General features: G+C 35.4%; 1 protein-coding gene across 3 annotated transcripts in view; it reads right to left on the bottom strand.

The window, feature by feature from the left end:
* MOB1B (MOB kinase activator 1B) overlaps positions 1-20589 on the bottom strand; it is a 61827-nt gene continuing 41238 nt past the window's right edge. For all 3 annotated transcript variants that reach the window (XM_034671712.1, XM_034671711.1, XM_011225362.3), the window contains 5 exons: positions 19360-19526; positions 14884-14977; positions 11396-11529; positions 8932-9095; positions 1-5803 (listed from right to left, as the gene is read on the bottom strand). In XM_034671712.1, the coding sequence (XP_034527603.1) occupies positions 5726-5803; positions 8932-9095; positions 11396-11529; positions 14884-14977; positions 19360-19414 (525 nt within the window). In that variant the 5' untranslated portion in view covers positions 19415-19526 and the 3' untranslated portion in view covers positions 1-5725. The remainder of the gene's footprint in view (positions 5804-8931; positions 9096-11395; positions 11530-14883; positions 14978-19359; positions 19527-20589) is intronic.

Consider the following 20589-nt stretch of genomic DNA (forward strand, 5'->3'; position numbering starts at 1 on the left):
TTCATGGCCAAACATAACTATTTATTAATTTTTTAAATAAACATTCAGTTTCTTCCTTTAAAAAAAAAAACCTAGACTTTAAATATTTCCCATCCCATCACATACAAGTCTCTATACATTATTTACATCTCTCAATTAAACATATTACAGATTTTCTGACATCCAGTATCCTCTTTTAAAATAAAATGATGAAGCAGTTAAAACTTTGATCCGTAATAGCTAGAATTTGAATAATGTTGGCACAGTTTTCAATATAGTGTTCATGTTGCATTTCATATTTTAGACCATTTCCCCATCCAGCTACTTAAAATAGAGAAAAATTGTGTATCTCCATGAGAGCAGGATCCCTGTCTTTTGCATTCTCTGCAATATTTACACATTGTGAATGCTGCCACTATGTTTCCATTATATGGCAGTGGCAGTATTCAGCTTTTGTCTTCGGAAATGATCTCTATTCAACTTTTAAGTCTTGTCATGTTTATTGTATTCTCTCTCAACTAGATTTCATGACAGTTTCTTGATAATTTAAGTAATAATGTATAGGAAAATTTCAAATAGAACAAAAGCTAAGTGTTCCCCACAGGATTAGGGCCCTTACCACCTTAGTTATGCATGTACAAAAATAACAAATACAATCTAGTGGTTGTAAAAAACTATTTCCCCTAAAAATAGTTATCTCTGCCGAACAATTTAAGGAGAAACATGTTCTTAACATGAAAACGCACTAATCTATTTTACAACCTGCACAAGTATTTTAGAACAAAATAAAAAAGAAAACATGTGCAAAACACCAACATATAAGAATTTAATAATACACAGAAGAAAAATTAAATATTAACAAAAAATTTAAATCACTAATAATCTCAGGTTCCGTGACATAATTTAAATGAAGCTGTCAACCATAACAAACCAAAAATGCTTATATTATATAAGTTGCACCTTCCAACCCTTCTGCCAATGTACTGACAGAAAGTACTTCAGAATCACTAACAAGAAGGACCCGCACAATCAACCTACCTATTTTGTTTTCTTAGTGCTATGGGGATCGGGAGGTGGGAAGTCAATAGTGTAAGAAGTAATTTAAGGAAAAGGAGATGACAGAATGAAAAAAGGCGAGTGATTTCAGTATCTTTGAGAATTGCAATCTAAAATTTTCTATTGCATAGCATTACATGCAGAAAAAAAACTTGCTTCATACTTGCAAAACTTAGATTATTCAATATTTTAATCTGTATTTTCTCTCTTTGTCAAAATGTAAGTACCAGTTCAGATATAAATGGAAGACATGGAACACAATATTATACCTTTAAAATAAATTATTCTCTATGATTAACTCATAGGAACATCTTAAAAATTCAAATTGTTTACAGTCAGAATTGCTATATCTTAAACTTTTCCATTAAATCTTGACATATCTTTATCTCTAAATATTAATCTCATACACCATTAAACTGATCCTGAAAAACAGTAATTCCTATGGGTGAATCTTAACATTATGACAAAACTCTAATATTTAGGTTATTTTAGGAGTGGTTCTTAAAGTACAGATCCAGAATAGCGTTTCTAAAAATTGGGTCTATTCTTTAGTATTTCAGATTAAGTTTCAAAATAAGTTTTCCCTTGGTATGCAGTCACATTTTCAAATTACAAATGTACTTCTGGTCCCACATCTTTTAAAAAGACATTAAAAATTTTAAAAGTTATAAATGATATATGAAATGATTATACAATTTAAAATATTTTATCTGTGATATGCAGGCTTAACTCAGCATAATTATTATATAAAATTTATTCCAATTTCTTTGTACAATGATCTGTAGTCTTTAAAGTCATATTGTTCATTTGAGTGAAAATATGTTTAAAAAGTAAAGGCTGTTGTTACCTTAAGCTACTTCTATCTTAAATATTGGCTCCATTTTTTCTTACTATCCCTTCAAACAAAACTATCTTGTTTTTTAAGATAAAATTCAAAAGTTATCAGGGAAAGAAACAAAAGTAGAAAACAACAAATAGACTTTGATTTTTTTAAATTATTATATTTAACTGTAAGGTAATTAAACTAAAATTTTAAAAATTAAATAAAACCTATACATCCAAATGATACTGTCTGCTTCAAAGTAGTGACATCAGGAAACTATTCCTTTATTAAATGATGCTACCAATGCTCAAAAAATTCTCTTCTGCAAATTCAGAACCTACCTACGGCAGTCTTTTGAACTTCCCTAATGGTTCAGTTCTAAGAGAACAGTAAAGTAGAGTTTGTTTGGTGACGGAGATAGGTCATAGTAAGCTGCCAAAAGTTTTCAGTGCAACTAAAATAATGAAATAGATTTTTTGCATAGTCATAAGCCAATTCTCAAGGCATCTCTAAAAATGTTCCAAAAACATTATACCTTCGAAACATAGCTGGAAAAAGTAGTGCTCCTCCAGGAACCACTAAGAAGATCAACTCTCATTTGGATGTTTAAGGTATGACATACTTATTTTAAAAGAAAGTCCTACAACTTAGAAATTGTATCTCACATATTTTACCATTTCAGTGGTTATCAAAACCTCTCTCAGAGAGGGTGTCCACAAAGGTAAAAAAGAAATGTCATTTTGCTATTTTCCCATAAGCAAGGGAAATGCTAATACATAAAATGGAGTTTGGTGATTACATGTAAAATATAAATATCCACATCATCTGTATTTCCTGAAGATAGGAGATTGTAGTGTTTTATCTTTCCTGATAAGCCAGGCAGTAACTCAGTCTGAGATATATTACACACTACACTTGTCTTCTCCCACCTAATATATTTTATGCTGACCTTTTAGAATTTACAAATGACAAAAGTAGAAAGAGCAATCTAAAATCTTTCAGTGTAAAGTAAACTGACCGCCAACACCTCTACCAGCTAAACTAACACATGCTACTCTTTTAATGCAGGCTAATGCCATGGTTTTTATGGGAAACAAAATAATCAAGTCAGCAGATGAAATCCAGTAGCACCATCTACTGCTTAGTAAAAGATTTTCACTCTTTGTTACTAATTTCTCTCCACCACCATTACTCCATCATTTAAAATCATTCCTAAAACTTACTTCAACATTTAACCAAAGCATTGTGACAATACTATGTTAACTTACTATTTTATATTTTATGCTTTTATTAGTGGATGAAAAAACCAACTTTTGCTCTCTATCTCTGTATAAAGAGCAAGGGGGAAAATCATTATCTTCCTTATTTATAAATTAAGAGATCTGGAAAGAATCTAATTCAAATTTATAAGCAAACTCTGCTGTAAAACCAAGATTTGATCCTTATTCTATAAAGGGCATCTTACTAATGTTCATGGGAACTAATCAAAGCAATGTTTTGTTAAATCCGTTATTTCTCACATGCTCTCGTGAGTGTTTCCTTACCTATAGCCATGTAACACCATGTACAATTCCAGGCCTCTCCCTGGGAGAACTTCTCTACTTTGTTACCGTATATACACTTACACATCTCCTTACTTCCTAATAATACCTCTGTTGAAAGGAATACTCAGAAGAAGGCACCTGAGATTCTGACACAGTGACAACAAACTCCTATCTACATACAATAGGAAAGTAGGACCTACTACTAATTAATTTATAGAAACATTTTTCCATTTTTACAGTGTACTACTGTATAAGGCTTAAAAAGAGCAAGAACAATTTTTCACTATTCTCTACACTTGGCTACTGCAACCCCTTTGTTACTGGGTTGATACAAAATCAAATGCAGTATGGAAGACTACTTGAAAAATCACGTGCTTCATTTTCATAAAGAAATAGGACCCAAAATTATTTGACACCAAATTTTATTTTTGAATCAACCACAGTGGCTGATGTCACCTATTTGGATAATAAAAGATTTATTTTAAGAAAATCAGCTTGTTCTCACTGCAATTTGTCAATAAACATTACCAATAAGTGTCCAATATTTGCCTCTGCCAGGCTCTCCTGTACTTCTATTGGTACTTGGAGAATGATTGTTAGAAATGAAATGGAGAAAAAGGCAGTTCCTAGTGATAATCACAATGACATTAAATTGTATCACTGCTCTCCTTGTTAATGGCAAAAACAAACTGATTTCATTTTAGATTCTTTCCTACTGACCATTTTTAGTCTACGTAATTTCAGAACAAGGCTTCTATTCTACTAGGAAAAAGGTGTGTATTTCAAACTGAAGGAAGAGCATATATAGATAACTGAAGGAAAGAGATTTATTAGAAATGACAAAATTAAAATTGGAAGTCTGAAAAAGATATTTCTTGAGAATAAAACTGAAGTAAAAAATGCTAATATTATTTTAAAAATTAAGTTTCTGAACTTTTCTCATGGGAATAATTCATTAGAAAGTCATGACAAATAAAATATAAAAGTTACTACTACTGAATTAACACTTTCATTGTTTGATATCACTGCAAAGAAAAAGATTTCCTTTGACAGTGTAAAAATTAGAAGTCAGAATGCTTCAAATTGGGCCTATCATAAGCAAAGAAGGTACTGTATCATTTTAAAAAGACAGGCAAACACCAGCTCCATTCACTGAATGGAAATGCTGGAGCGTTATCAATTTCCCCAAACAGTCCTTTAATTCCACGTTTAATGTCTACACCTAAAATTAATAATTTATTTTTAACTTCTCATGGAAGTTGATTCCCAAAAGGAAGTCTCTAAGACTTTGTTTACAAGAAATTGATTAAAATCTTCATGCCACTCTATTCAAGGATTTTAAGACAAGACTTTTTGAACTTGACTCACCATACTTATCCCATCTACAGCTCCCCATACAAATTAACCCTCCCAACCAAACACACACTCCTATCCATCCCCTCCTCTTCAAAGTAGAAGGGAATTCTGTAGACTTATGGCTCATTTGGCAATTGCTAAGAAACCTCACAGTTCAGCATCACCTCTGAAGATGGCAAACCTATATATAACCTGAATTTTTACACCTACAGTGCAGTTAACATGTAGAAAGAAGCTAAAATGCAATAGGTATTATACTTCAACATCCTTAAGTATCAATATCACAGATATTAAGAGATGGAAAAAGACCTGCTTGTAGAACTTTAAGCATCTGTTGAACAGAATTACCACCAATATCAAAAATAATACTAATTTTCTATGTTCTACATGCACACCTTTACAAATTGTGTTTCTTCAATGTAGTAAAAGCTGGAAATAACCAATTTAGGTAACTATGGCTTTTATCATAGATATTTTAAAACATGCATCAGTAAGTGCCCTGGGTAGTAGTCCTAATATTTCAAGCCCTGTTCAGTTCTATGTCTGTGCTTTGCACCTCAGAAGTGAGCCTGCCAAGGCACTTAAAAACATAAGTCTTTTGGGGACTTCAAAAATTGGCCACAATTTACACAACACAGAACCCCCATCCGTCAGCAGTCCAATCAAGTAAGCATTTTCTTTCAACACACAGAATTATCAAAAAGTTTGCAAGTAATCAAACCAAGTAATAAAACAAAAACTGTATGCCACTAGGACAAAATTTACCCCTATCAAATATAGAAAGAATGGTTCTTGGCTTCCTCTAGCAACAGAATATGGTTTCATTTATTCAGAATTAAGAAAAACTAACCCAAATAAGCCCCCCAAATCTAGGACAAAAATGACTGAGATAAAAATAAAACACAACAAAATCCATATACACTCCACACACTTCATTTGAGGGACAATTTGCACAGCTCTTCATCTTTTATCTGTCCTTTGAGGTGAGTTTTTCAATCAGTTCTTGAAGTGGTGCAAGTTCTCTTCTATCAATAAGGTTGAATTCCTATGCATGATAAAGACAGGAAAAAACAGTCATTCCAAAGCGGATTTCTTTTAACATTTGTTGGAAATTAGCTTTCAAAGTAAATAAAAGTCTAATCTTTTTTTCAAAAAAATGTTTTTCTCTTCCCTAGCTGTGTCTTCCTTAGACAAATCACTTAAGCACTTTGGATATTATGTTGTACATGTCTATAATAATATTAGGGTAAATCCCCCTACCTCATAAAATTACGGTGGGGATGAAATGTGATACTGTGTGTTAACCACTTCATGTAACCCCTGGCATAAAGTGATTACTCAGTAAGTGGGAGCGCTGCTTCTTGTTAAAAGGGAATAATCTGAGTATCATTTAGATACAGTCAACCAAGTGGGGACCAAAAAATCTAGCACCTCAGGCAAATTGCAGCATTATAAGAAGAGTGAAAGAGTTAACACCTGCAAGCTATCATGATTGGGGTATGAGAATAATGTGAGTAATATGGAATCCACAATGATAAATAAAATCCTATAAGAAACAAATTAGAAAGCCTGGATTTAATTTTTGCTTCTTTAGAAATTCCACCCATCATGCTGAAGTTCAGTTCTGAATAGATTTCCCTTGCCCTGTGAAATTGTAAGGCTAATAAATATTGACTGTCTATATACTTTGATCTTCTGCCATGGTGGGGCATTCTGAGCTCCCATTTTCATTCCTTTATTAACATGATCATATGCCAACCACTACAGTAAATACTGGGGGGAAGCATTAAGGGCATTAAGAGCAAGCCTACTCCTAAGCTTTGTGGGATCTGGCCTAAGAACACAAATGGATATATATCATATGACTATTTAATTTTACATTAAGCTAATACATTGTTAAGTAAAACATGTTCTATTTTCCCGCCTTGACAAATGTGCCTTCATAGGGACCAGGAAAACAGATTCAAATTTAGAATTCTCAAAATTCCTCAGGATTCTGCACTGGAAAGAAGTAACATGAGGAGAGCCTGTCCCTGACCCCTCAGCAAACCTCCCTGATCTTCCAACCCCCAGCTCCACCCTGCACTCCAAGGGGAGTGTGACACCTGGCTGGTTTATATATGCCATGGCCACACACCCTCACAAACTGCTGCCATCTGACTACCCCCCCTAGATCTAGAGGTACACATATCAGAGATGTGACCTTCCCTTGAAAGAATGGACCCAAGGATAAGATCCATGCTGACGCTGGAAATACAACTGGGACCATGTGGAAAGGAAATTCTGACGTGTCAGGTACCTAAGCACAAACCAGTGGAATCTGGGAGGTATGTTCTTTGCCCTATGGGTCCCTTACACTGCAGGGCGTACAGCTAAAGAAGGGTCAGAATAGGGTTCTCTAAATAGTGAGGTCCAGGGCAGAGGCCCCTCTTGCTCAGTCAAGGGGTGACTGTATAACTAATGGACCTACCTACCTTTAAGAAGGTCACAGTGTCTTGAGATATAAAAAGGCTCAGATGTGGTAAATGCTATATTTATCAATCCCCTACTATTTGCTAGGAGTTGAGAGATAACACTGTACTTTAAGATAAGGTCATACAGGGGTGCATGGGTGGCTCAGTTGGTTGGGCCTCTGATTTCAGCTCAGGTCATGATATCAGTCGGGGTCTGGGATCAAACCCCATCACATGATGGGATCTGCACTCAGTAGGGAGTCTGCCTCCCCTCTCCCTCTGCCTCTCCCCCTGCTCATGTTCTTTCTGTTTCTCTCTCAAATAAATAAATAAAGTCTTAAAAAAAAAAAAAAGATGAGATCATACAGTAAAATAAAACTAACCCTTCTGGTGGAAGAATATCCTCTCCTAAACCACTAAAACCTGAACATTGGCAATCATGTTCTGCCTAAACCAAAGCACAGAATCAAACTCTGAAATAACATTCTTTACTTCTGTGGGTGGGATACCCACTCTGTAGATGGGATACCATGGTGAAGTAACTGCTCCGGGCAGTACTTTTGGCAAGTTAAGATCTCCTAAAATGTGTTTGTATAGGTGAAATGAAGACACAAAATGTGTGTGTTCAGTATAAGAGGCAGGTAACGAGGGAAAATAGATACATTTTTCTTTAGTGGAGACGGGGTAAGGGGAGGGCATTTATAAGTATATGTCCACAGATATAAAAAAAATTACACAGATTCAAGACTTGGACTTCTGCCTATCATCTACCCTCTCAACCTCCACCAAAAAAAAGATGGTCAGCTTCAACATTTCCACCTCTTTTTCACACCTGCCTATTAGTGGCCTAATTATTACAGCAGGATGAAAATATCCAACTTCTCTTAGTCTACACCTCTGAGCACTAAAGAAAGAAGGAAGAAGACTCAGAAAAAAGACTAATGGACCTCTGGAATAGCAGTACTCTTTGGGACTTTTTTTCGTCTTTGTATATAATGAGTAGTACCTAACTTAAAAATTATTCAGAACATGGTTTTAAAAAGGAGGAAGGGGCGCCTGGGTAGCACGGCGGTTAAGTGTCTGCCTTCGGCTCAGGGCGTGATCCCGGCGTTATGGGATCGAGCCCCACATCGGGATCTTCCGCTATGAGCCTGCTTCTTCCTCTCCCACTCCCCCTGCTTGTGTTCCCTCTCTCGCTGGCTGTCTCTATCTCTGTCGCATAAATAAAAATAAAATCTTTAAAAAAAAATTTTAAATAAATNTTAAATAAATAAATAAATAAATAAAAAGGAGGAAAAAAAGGTATTATATACAAAGTCCATTTCCAGGCCAGAATATGCTAAAAGAAAAAAAAATCTAGGGCACACAGGAAGTGAGGGTTAAGACGATTAGGAGGAATGCTAATATGCTAAAGGTACCAACTTCATCTACAGGCCTGCCAAACTAGCCAGATTCCTAATTCAGTTCCTCCATATAGCCTGTTAAATGAAGCAAATTCAAGGCAAGACCTCTCAGATCCATTTTAGACTTGCATGCCACCAACCTGGAGATGAATGGAATTCAGAAACAAAAGGCCTTGTCATCATGGCAAGTATAAAAGAGGATAAAGACTAGACAGAGAAGGCAGATTTTATCCTAACAGTATGGATGCAGGATTTCCCTTGGAACTCTGCTGATAACTGGTTTTACCAAGCAAAAAAGGCCTCCTAATTCAACTTACCTGGACAAAAAAAATAAAGTGCTTGAATGATGTATTGAGATGCGCTTCCTCCTGAAGCTGGATCACAGGGTCAAAATGCTGATGATAAATGTGAGCATAAACCCTAAAGAGGCGTTTGAGTATTGTTTTTGCTACAGACATGAAATTCTTCGGGAACGGGACACCTAATAAAGAGATAAACAACGCCCTCTATTAACAAGAGACAAGAACAAGGCAGTATGAGTTTGTCAACAAATGGCAACATAAATTTACAAGATAAAGCTGAAAAGAAGTATTTGTGAATTACTAATAATACCCACTGTACTTTTCAGAAGTTCTCAACATATCATGAATGAAAATAAACTTCAAAACTTCCACGGAATAAGAACTAGACATTAGCAAGACCCTTAAGCCTCTTATTTACCTACTACTTTACTAAAATGAAATATATTTATGCCTAAGATGGTAATGAAGCTAAAACTCACACTCATCCTCAGATTTCTTAACATCAAGTCTCAATACAAATATTAGCTGAATACAAACAATGTATTAACCATGTTCAGGTTTGCTTACAATGTTTGCGATATATTTTTATATTTTCTCTATGGAAATTATTTCATTACCCTTCCAGGTCTACATTTATTCTGAAATTAGATGCAGTCCCTCTCAATGAGGTTCATTGTTTTTACGAATAAGAGCACTTTTACAGCATTAAGCAAATACAAGACTAGAAAAAAATACAAAATTCCATGTCCTTTGTTAAACTGGCTAAATGACTCAGATTGGCAAACACAAGCCAAATACTAATACTTCTGGATTCAGTGTTATCGCATTGCCTGCCACTCATTTAAAAATATTATAGGTCACCGGGCGCCTGGCTGGCTCAGTCAGTAGAGCATGCAACTCCTAATCTTGATCGGGGTTGTAGGTTCAAGCCCCATGTTAGGTGTAGAGATTACTTTTAAAAAAAAGTCTTAGATATACCGATAGAAGGTATATAAGATAAACAGATTATATATATATAATATATATATTACATATATATATCACAAAGATTATATATATATTTTATATATATATATATATATATATATATATATCACAAAGAAACATAAGACAAACCAAAAGGAAGGGACACTATTTAAATTAGTATGCTTATACTCTTCAAAAAGATCAATGTCACGAAGGACCAAAAAAGACTGAAGCACACATATTCCATACTAAAGAAAGCTACAGAAACATGACAAGTGAATGAAAACAAATGTCAACATTTGTTGGGGACATTTGAAAAATCTGAAGAAGATCTGTAAATTAGACAATAGTATCGTATCATCGTTAAATTCCTGATTTTGATAGTTATACTGTGATTTTCTAAGAAAATGAATAATGAAGCACATTTGGATAAAGGGGCATCATGCATACAACTTATTCTCAAACAGTTCAGGAAAAAGAAAACATGAAGCTGTGGGGAGGAGAGAGAAGACAAATGTGGTACAACGGTAGCCACTAAAAAATTTGGAAGAAGAAAAAAAATCTGGAAGAAGGATATGCAGGAATTCTTTGCACAATTCTTGCAAATTTTCTAAGCCTAAAATTCAGTCAAAATAAAAAGTAATAAAATATATTATAGGAGATAAAAGATAAGCTGATAGCACTTAACCAAAATGACTATGATGTATGTTAAGTAATGCAGTCCTGAAAAACAGATCTTTTATTACAAAGGCTCCAAAGTAGTTAAAACATTCAATAAATGTGTCTAAAGCAATCCATAATAACAGCAACTATTTACATTGCTGTCTCCTCCACCATACCCTTCTTTCAAACTCTAAAAGCATAAAATATACTCAAAAAGTTGTTGAAAGAAGAAAAAATTATTTTTTTCAGAAAACACAAGTTGTAAGAAGTTTGAGAGGGTAAAATCACATGAATTATCTAGATGCAAACAATTTCCACTTGAAAGAAAATATAATTTCCTTAAAAGCAAATATAAAAAAGCAAAAGTCACTCAGTAGATAACAGGCCAACCAGTCAAATCTTGTTTTCTTCTCATCTAGCTTGATTTCACGCTGCAAGATTCACACTGTCGTCATAAATTCAAACTCCCTCTCTGCCACAAATATACTGTAAAACTGGATATAAGTCATATAAACTCCTTCCCTAAACAAGAAATGGATATAACTCAAGCAGATGACACTCCCTGCCTACCCAGTATTCAGTATCTTTTTTCTGTAACAAAGGCCAAATTCTGTTACTATCCAAGATACACTAATCTTCTTCTCATTGTTTAAAATTAGAGGGGGCTTTCACTTAATGTTCATGATAAATTCAGTGTGAAAAAGATAAGACACTTTTAAAATTATAAGGTTAGAAATATTTTGATAGGTATGGTAGTCTAGTATGGTTCCTGGAATAGAGAGCCAATAAGCTCCAGAAACATAAAATTAGATAAATCATAATGGATTCCAATTATACAAAACAATTATACCAATTTTTGATGGAAATAATGTCTCATCATCCAACTGGTCCTGAACCCAAGTCATCAGGTAATCAATATACTTTGGCGCAGAGCACTTAATAGGCTTCTTTATGTTTGTTCCATCTGCCCAATGATACTCATATCTGTATTGGAAAGATAATAGACACACAGAATATCAGTATATACCTATACAAAATGGGTATATTTTTATATTATATATGTATGTATATTATGAATGTACACAGGACATGTTTTAAACAATCTGCTCCTCTAAAGATATTTTGCACTTGGCATTTAAACTTAGAGCCTTTAAACTGTTACTGGACTATTTTGCATTTATCATGATCCAAACTAAGCAGGTCCCATCAAACTCACTTATTGTAAGCTTTTCTTTATATACAGCATTTATATTTTAGAATCATACACTGCCATAGTAGAAAACCTAGCTAACTTGCCACTTCTCCACTTCTCTGATAACCACCTTTAATCTTTATGGTTGTTTTTCTTCTTTGAAAAACATTTCTCCTTATGCAATACAATTCTTTAACTTGGGGCTTTAAATTTGGGGTTAAGGATAGAGAATGACATGGAAACTCCAAAGTAACATGCACGAAGAGAATAAGTCAATATCTGAGTACATCTGGTTGAGGAGCTAAATATGCCTTTAAAGAAAAATGGCAACCCAAATAAAGATGCCTATAGGACCTGGGTATTAAGAGAACACTATCCTTTGGTATAATCAACATTTAATGTGCACCCACTACCTGAGAAATACTGTTCTTGACCAAGGGACACGAAAATGAAAGACACTTTCCATACTGTCAAGAATGATAATAGAGTTATACATACACCTGCACCTACACACAACCATAACCTGATTTTTAAGATAAGGAATAAGCACACAGCTGAAACTCCAAAGCATAAAAATCTCTAAACTGAACTATCATTTTGTATTTTAGTTTCGAGAAGATTACTTCTACCACTTAGCTTCTCTCCTTGAATCAATTTTGTTATTCTAACCTTGTTCCAGTTTGAACTGACAAAATGATAGGTCAGTGAGTCTAATGAAGAAGGTGAAAGAAAAATATAATGGAAAAATACTACAGAGTATTTTAAATGATGAAAATGATCTTGAGAGGTTCAATAAGGAAGCTTTCCATTTAATCATAACTACTTACAACTGAACAATAAACCTTAACACGATACACCTGAAAAAACATTCTAACAGCATACCTCATTGCCAACCCTGGGCAACAGGGATGACTGTCAAGTCTACTTTGAATGTCTTCAAGAGGAGATTCCCCAACATTTGGCATTCTATTCCACTGCTTAATCACAGTTAAGAGATCCTTTCTAATCTGAAACTAAAATTCTGAGGGTGACACAAGCCTGTTCTTATTTGATCCTCTTAGGAGACAGAGACAATGAATGGTGGAACTTCCAGCATCATTACTCTTCACTTAAAGACAGGGACTCATCCATGTTTTCTCCCACATGTTAAGAACCCTTAACATTTTTGCCTTTCCTCCCAATCATATTTTTCATTTTGTTAGTGATCAGGTGTTACATACTCATTTTTAAATGCAAAAATCAAAAGCAGACCCAGTTGGCCTAAAAATCATTTTCAATATTCTGAATTTTTTTAAGCATACTAACTTTCAATATCCAAAAACTTTTTGAAAAATAAAACTATACACTGCTTATACTTCTACAGTATATAGCTATGATTTCCTGATCCATTCTTCTTCTTGTCATGTTTATACTTAAGATGACTTCATCTTGTAACTCTATTTTGCCCACATTTTTTTTTGTTCCACTTTTGACAGACCATTCTCTTTGAAATGTATTTCTGTCATCATGGTATGAATTTATCAAATACAAACTGCAAAATATTCATCATTTCTTGGTTAATAATAATAATAATAAATAATAACTGACAAAATTCTCTGAGCCATTACTCAATAACACCTCGCAAGGGGCCAGTACTAAGCTACCAACAAATGCCTCTCCTCGGTACAATGCCAAGAATCTTCTGCTAAAGATGGCAAAGCATGAGGACAACTGTGTCTTCTCAGCATTAACAATGGACAAAACTTAAGACTCTCAAAATAAAAAGGAAGGGAGGAAGGGTAAGTGGAAGGAAAGGTGGAAGAAGGGAAGGAAGGAGAAGGAAGGAAAGAATAGAAGAAAGGTAGTTAGAAGGAAGGATGGATGAATGGAAGGAAGAAGAAAAGGAAGATCATTTTTTGTTTTTATAGTATCTTTAAAGAGATCCTATGCCTGTTACTTTTGAAGAATTACATACATTCTTCCTAACTAGCTATTTAGATAAGGTTTCTGTGGAGAAAGTGATCACAGCAGTATTCTAAGTGACAGTAATTCTCCCTAGTTCACAGGGTATTGGTATAACATGAGAAAACCTCACAGTAAAATACTAGTCAATTTCAAGGGGGGAAATGACAAATTTGAGGTAAAGAAACCTTGCAGACACTAAGATGATAAAGTCATCAGGGTTAACATCACCAGCGATGGGATGGTTGACATAGTGTGCCCCCGATATGATCCTCTGAGAAAAAAAATGATCATTTCTATGGTGTCCTGCCAAGAATGCAGAGCCTGAATATGGTCATAAGGAAACATCAGACAGTGTCAGGGGTCCCCAAGACCACCCCCAGGTTTATTGATCCAAGCAAACATTTACCAAGTGCTAACTAGGTGGCAGGCACTGTTCTTGCACCAAAAGGGATTAAAATGAAGAGGGAATCTAATAGGTTAAATAAGACATGTATAAGCAGTATAAGTATAAGATAACAAAGATATGTAATCACAAAGACAAAAAAGTTAAATAGATCAGATCTAGTCTGAAAAAATCAAATGGTTCATAAGAAAGAAGGATTTGATGTGGGGCTTGCAGATGGGTAAAATTTTTTGGAACATAATAGATAATGATTGGAGGGAGATGGAAGAGAAGAAAAATACCCAAGAAAATAATGGAATGAGCAAGCTTTCAGAGTGTAAGCAATGGAGGGAATAGTAAGGTGTTTGCAGTAATCCAGTTTGGAGAGACCAGAGGAGATTCATAAGCAAACAGAGGAAAGGAGGAAGGAGAATTACACAAGGAGGGCCATAATGCTCTGGCTAAGAAACCTGAACTTAATATATCAGTCATTAGTGAACCACTGAAGGAGATGCTAAGTAGAGAAATTATATGGTCAGAAACTTTCTTCTTGGGGCGCCTGGGAGGCACAGCGGTTAAGCGTCTGCCTTCGGCTCAGGGCGTGATCCCGGCGTTATGGGATCGAGCCCCACATCAGGCTCCTCTGCTGTGAGCCTGCTTCTTCCTCTCCCACTCCCCCTGCTTGTGTTCCCTCTCTCACTGGCTGTCTCTATCTCTGTCGAATAAATAAATAAAATCTTTAAAAAAAAAAAAAAGAAACTTTCTTCTTATCTAAGAACTTTTAAGTAAAAATGAGAATTGATCATAAACCATGTCTTACTTTGGGCCAGCTGACATCACTGGACAACTTTCCTCTGTACAGAAATCTGTTATTGTTCCATAAAGCATATTAATCTGATTGAAGAAATCCACAGCTGCAAAGCAAGTAACGGTTATAAGTAAAAAATTAAATTTTAATTTTACTCAAGCAGAATCCTAGATTTATCAGTGTTCTTTCCTCTACAAAGAAGAGGCAAAAGGGGTGCCTGGGTGGCACAGCGGTTAAGCATCTGCCTTCGGCTCAGGACGTGATCCCAGCGTTCTGGGATCGAGCCCCACATCAGGCTCTTCTGCTATGAGCCTGCTTCTTCCTCCCCCTCCCCCTGCTTGTGTTCCCTCTCTCGCTGGCTGTCTCTATCTCTGTCAAATAAATTAAAAAAAAAAAAAGAAGAGGCAAAAAGCATACACAGAAATCACAATACTTGGCTACTCAGAAATTGGGGGTTTCTGTTTATTAAGTGACTCCCTTAGGAGGGTAAAAAAAACAAGCACAGAGTGGGAGAAATTCTTTGCAACACATATAGCCAACAAAAATTTGGGGGCACCTGGGTGGCTCAGTCAGTTAAGCATCCAACTCTTGATTTCAGCACAGGTTATGACCTCAAGGTCCTGGGACTGAGCCCCACATCGGGCTCATCGAGCTCCGGCTTAAGATTCTCCTTCCCTCTCCCTCAGCCTCTCCCACCATCCCCACCACCTCCCCATCCCCACTCGTACTCTCTCTTAAAAAAGAAAAAGATTTTGTATTCAGAATATATAAAGAATTCCTATGGATTAAAAAGAAAAAGACAACATAGTAGAAAAATGTGAGACAGTTTTGAACCAGCACTTAACAAAAGAAGTTTCCAAATGGTCAAAAAGCACAAGAGATTGGTAATCATGGAAATGCAAGTTTAAATGAGAGTGGGATGCCATTCCATGGCCATCAAAAAAGCTAAAACGTATCTGAAAATGCAAAGAGCTAAGAATATCCAACATATTCTTAAAGAACAAGATGAACATCAAAATTTATGAAGCACAATGAATAAAACAGTGTGGTCTTAGCAGACTAATGGAACAGAATGGAGACCAGACACAGGTAAGTATAGAAGAAACAGCAAGCATAGAAGTGTATTAGTTTCAGGTGTACAATATAGTGATTCAGCAATTCTATACATTATTCAGTGCTCATCACATTAAGTGTGCTCTTAATCCTCTTCACTTATTTTACTCATTCCCCGACCTACCTCCACAAATAAATTTCTTAATAAGAGCACAAAAAGTATTAATCATAAAGTATAGTTTTCTATGTTTCACTGGATTTATTCCTAGGTTTTTTATATTTTTGATGCTATTTCTGATTTTTATATTGACTCCTGTAACAATCTTATTAAATTTACCTATTGGTAATAATAATCTTGGTGTAGTAATAACAATCTTAATATTTTGGTTTTGCAACATTCATTCATATTGACTATAAACGAATATGCTTTCTTCCAAGAGAAATTAAGAAAACAATCCCACTGGAGTGCCTGGGTGGCTCAGTCATTTAAGCGTCTGACTCCTGTCCTGGGCTCAGGTCATGATCTCAAGAGTTGTGGGATCAAGCCCCACACTGGGCTCTCCTCTGGGTGTGGAGCCTGTTTAAGATTCTCTCTTAGGGGCGCCTGGGTGGTGCAGTCATTAAGCTTCTGCCTTCGTTCTGCCTAACGCGTGATCCTGGCGTTATGGGATCGAGCCCCACATCAGGCTCCTCCACTAGGAGCCTGCTTCTTCCTCTCCCACTCCCCCTGCTTGTGTTCCCTCTCTGCTGGCTGTCCCTGTCAAATAAATAAATAAAATCTTTAAAAAAAAAAATTCTCTCTTGTCCTCTCCCTCTGCCTCGCCCCCCTCATGCAACTTCTTTCTCTTAAAAAAAGGAAGGAAGGAAGGAAGGAAGAAAGAAACAAAGAAAGAACGAAAACAACCCCATGTATAATTGCACCAATAATAATAAGATACCTAGGAATAAATTTAATCAAAGGGGTGAAAGACCTGTACTCTGAAAACTATAAAACACTGATGAAAGAAATTAAAGATGACTCAAAGAAATAGGAATGTCTTGAAAGGACATGGATTGGAAGAGCAAATATTGTTAAAATGTCTATATTACCCAAATCAATTTACAGATTTAATGTAATCTCTATCAAAATACCAACAGCATTTTCCACAGAACTAGAACAAACAATCCTAAAATTTGTATGGAACCACAAAAGATCCTGAATAGCCAAAGCAATCTTGAAAAAGAAAAGCAAAGCTGGAGCTACCACAATTCCAGACTTTAAGGTGTATTACAAAGCTATAGTAGTCAAAACAGTATAGTACTGGCACCAAAATAGACACACAGATCAATGGAACAGCATAGAAAACCCAAAAATAAATCCACAATTATATGGTCAATTAATCTTTGACAAAGCAGGAAAAGAGTAATGCAATGGGAAAAAGTCTCTTCAACAAATGTTACTGGGAAAACTGTTCAGTTACATGAAAAAGAATGAAACTGGACCACTTTCTTACACCAAACACAAAATAAACTCAGAATGGATTAAAGACCTAAATGCGAGACATGAAACCATAAAAATCCTAGAAAAGGGCACAGGCAGTAATGTCTCTGACACAGAAGAGAGCTACATTTTTCTAAATATGTCTCCTGAGGCAAGGGAAATAAAATAAAAAATAAACTATTGGAACTACATCAAAATAAACAGCTTCTACACAGCAAAGAAAACAACCAACAAAACTAATAGGCAACCTACTGAATGGGAGAACATATTTGCAAATGGCGTATCTGATAAAGGGTTAATATCCAAAATATATAAAGAACTAAAAAACTCAACACCCAAAAAAACAAATAATCCAATTAAAAATCCAGAAGACCATGAACAGACATTTCTCCAAAGAAGACATACAGATGGCCAACAGACACATGAAAAGATGTTCATCATCACTTACCATCAGGGAAAGGCAAATCAAAACTATAACAAGGTACCACCTCACACCTGTCAGAATGGCTAAAATCAATAACACAAGAAACAGGTGTTGGCGAGGATGTGGCTAAAAGGAACCCTCATGCAGTGTTCGTGTGAATGCAAACTGATGTAGCCACTGAAGACAGTACAGAGGTTCCTCAAAAAACTAAAAACAGAATTACCATATAATCCAGTAATTCCACTACTGGTTATTTACCTAAAGAAAACAAAAACACTACTTTGAAAAGATACATGCACCCCTATGTTTATTGCAGCATTATTTATAACAGCCAAAATATGGAAGCAAGCCAAGCGTCCATTCATAGATGAATAGATAAAGAACACACACACACACACACACACAATGGACTGTTAGTGACGAAAAGGAATGAGATATTGCTACCTGCAACAACATGGATGGATCCAGAGAGTATTATGCTAAGTGAAATAAGCCAGTCAGAGAAAGACAAATACCATATGGTTTCACTCCTATATGGAGTGTAAGAAACAAAACAAAGAAAAGAGACAAACCAAAAAACAGACTCTTAACTATAGAGAACAAACTAGTGGTTGCCAGAGGGGAAGTGGGCGGGGGGGGGGGGGGAAAGGGAAATGGGTGAAACAGGTGAAGGGCTTTAAGAGTACACGTATCTTGATGAGCACTGAGTAGTGTATAGAATTGGTCAAACACTATCGTACATCTGAAACTAATAAACACTTTATATTTACACTGGATTTAAAATTTTTTAGAAAGTCTGCACAAAAATAAGTGTATCTCATAAACATATTTTACTAACTTCATAAGATCATTATTGAATTGCCTTTAAAAAAAAAGCATAATGTAGACAAATAACTGAGTATGCTACTGAAAGAGGCAATTTAGCATAGTGGCTAAACGATAGTCTCTGCTTGTCATGATGAGCACTGGGCGATGCATGGAAGTGCTGAAACACTACGCTGTACACCTGAAAATAATACAACGTTGTATGTTAACTGGAATTAAAATAAAAACTTTAAAAAAAAGTGTAGTCTCTAAAATTCTAAAGCTCTATATTTGAGCCCAGGTTCTAACATTTGATAGCTGTATGACCTAAGAAAATTACTGATCTGTCTCACCTTCCTTATCTATATTAACCTGAAATAACAATAGTACCTACATTGTGAGGCTATAAGATGAAATAAAAATAATCTACGTAGAAAGGATAACAGAGGGTCAGACATAGAATTAGTGTTCCATAAATATTGCTGTTATTATTTTTCTACTGAAGATGGTAAATCTATGCCTTGTATTACATTATAACAGGAGACAAAAATTTCATAAAACTCCATACTCACAAATAAAATAACCTAAAGGCTAAAGTGTATTGAGGTATCACTATAACTGTGGCATGAGGTTGATAACTAGATCCTTGAACAGACAACATCCCAAAACTCACCTACAATGAGGCTACTAACCTAATTTAAAGTCTAACTAGAAACAGGCTACTTACTGTTCACTGCAACCCATTCATTTAGATCTTCCCCCTCAGGAAGCATGACAGCCATCCGGAGATTGCCACTACCAAGTGTGGCTTCTGCATGCTTTAAGAGTTCATACTGGTGAGAACCCTCTGGAATGTTCTTCTTTGGTTTAAACGTTTTAGAGGAGCGGCTACCACTATGAACAGAAAAGAAAAAAAGAACCTCAGTATTTATGGCATGACTTTCAACAGAGTTTGAGTATACTACATTGCACTACTGAATAAAATAACATTGAGGTAATTCTAAAGTCCACAAATAAATAGCCCTAAATTGTACTGGCTACATTAAATCCCAGCAAAAATAATTGTTGCAGCTACTGTGTTTGATACCCAAAACTCCTACAAACCTTCTCTACACTCCCTACTGCAACTCCCAAGGAGAAAGAGAATTTTTAGCTATAATTAATCCAGCTTTTTGCAATAAATTAATGATTCAGGATTATAGGTTGTAGTCTATAAAAGCAAAAAAGTGCTTCGTGATTGTTTTCAGTCATTTTATTCCTTTTCACCCATATTAAGTCTCTCGTTCTAATACAAATAATTTATTTCCTTCATTAAAGATACAGTTTTATGTCAATAAAACACAAAAATCCTAGAGTGAGAAAGAGAAGCTACATGTTCTGCCCAATTAGAGGAAGCATCAGCAATCTTAATCCAGAATTCCATATGTGCAGGTAGGTAAGTAGCTACACATTAATATGGTTGACTTGCTCAAATTTCTGAATTCGTGTAGATAGACACGTGCATTTTTAAATGGGTCAAATGAACCTAGTCTTAGAAATGGTCTTAACAGTTTTTAAGAGACGGATTTTTCTGTTAATGCTATCAAATTCTTATCAAACTATATTATATCCCAGTCATCCCTTCTCAATATCTCCCCCTTTTCTTCTCTTCATACAAAAAAGGAAGAGTTAAGGAAGAATGAATTAGAGGAGACTGGGTAAGTGGGAACTCTGTAAAGTTTAATGTTACTAAATCCATACCACCAAAACATTCAGACATGTGAGCTTATAAATATGAAAGGGGAATTCCAAAAAGAATAGATGAACAATAGTTACACTTTCCAAGCTCTCCATAGCTTTTCACCACTACCCCCTTCTCCCAAGCTTAATCCCTTGACCTCTCCTATCTTCCCCAAGATAAAGGGTAGTGCTCAATGCTGCTTACATATTATAGTCACCTGATGTGCTTTCAAAAAGT

This window comes from Ailuropoda melanoleuca, chromosome 11 (assembly GCF_002007445.2).
Source record: "Ailuropoda melanoleuca isolate Jingjing chromosome 11, ASM200744v2, whole genome shotgun sequence".
Taxonomy (NCBI): domain Eukaryota; kingdom Metazoa; phylum Chordata; class Mammalia; order Carnivora; family Ursidae; genus Ailuropoda; species Ailuropoda melanoleuca.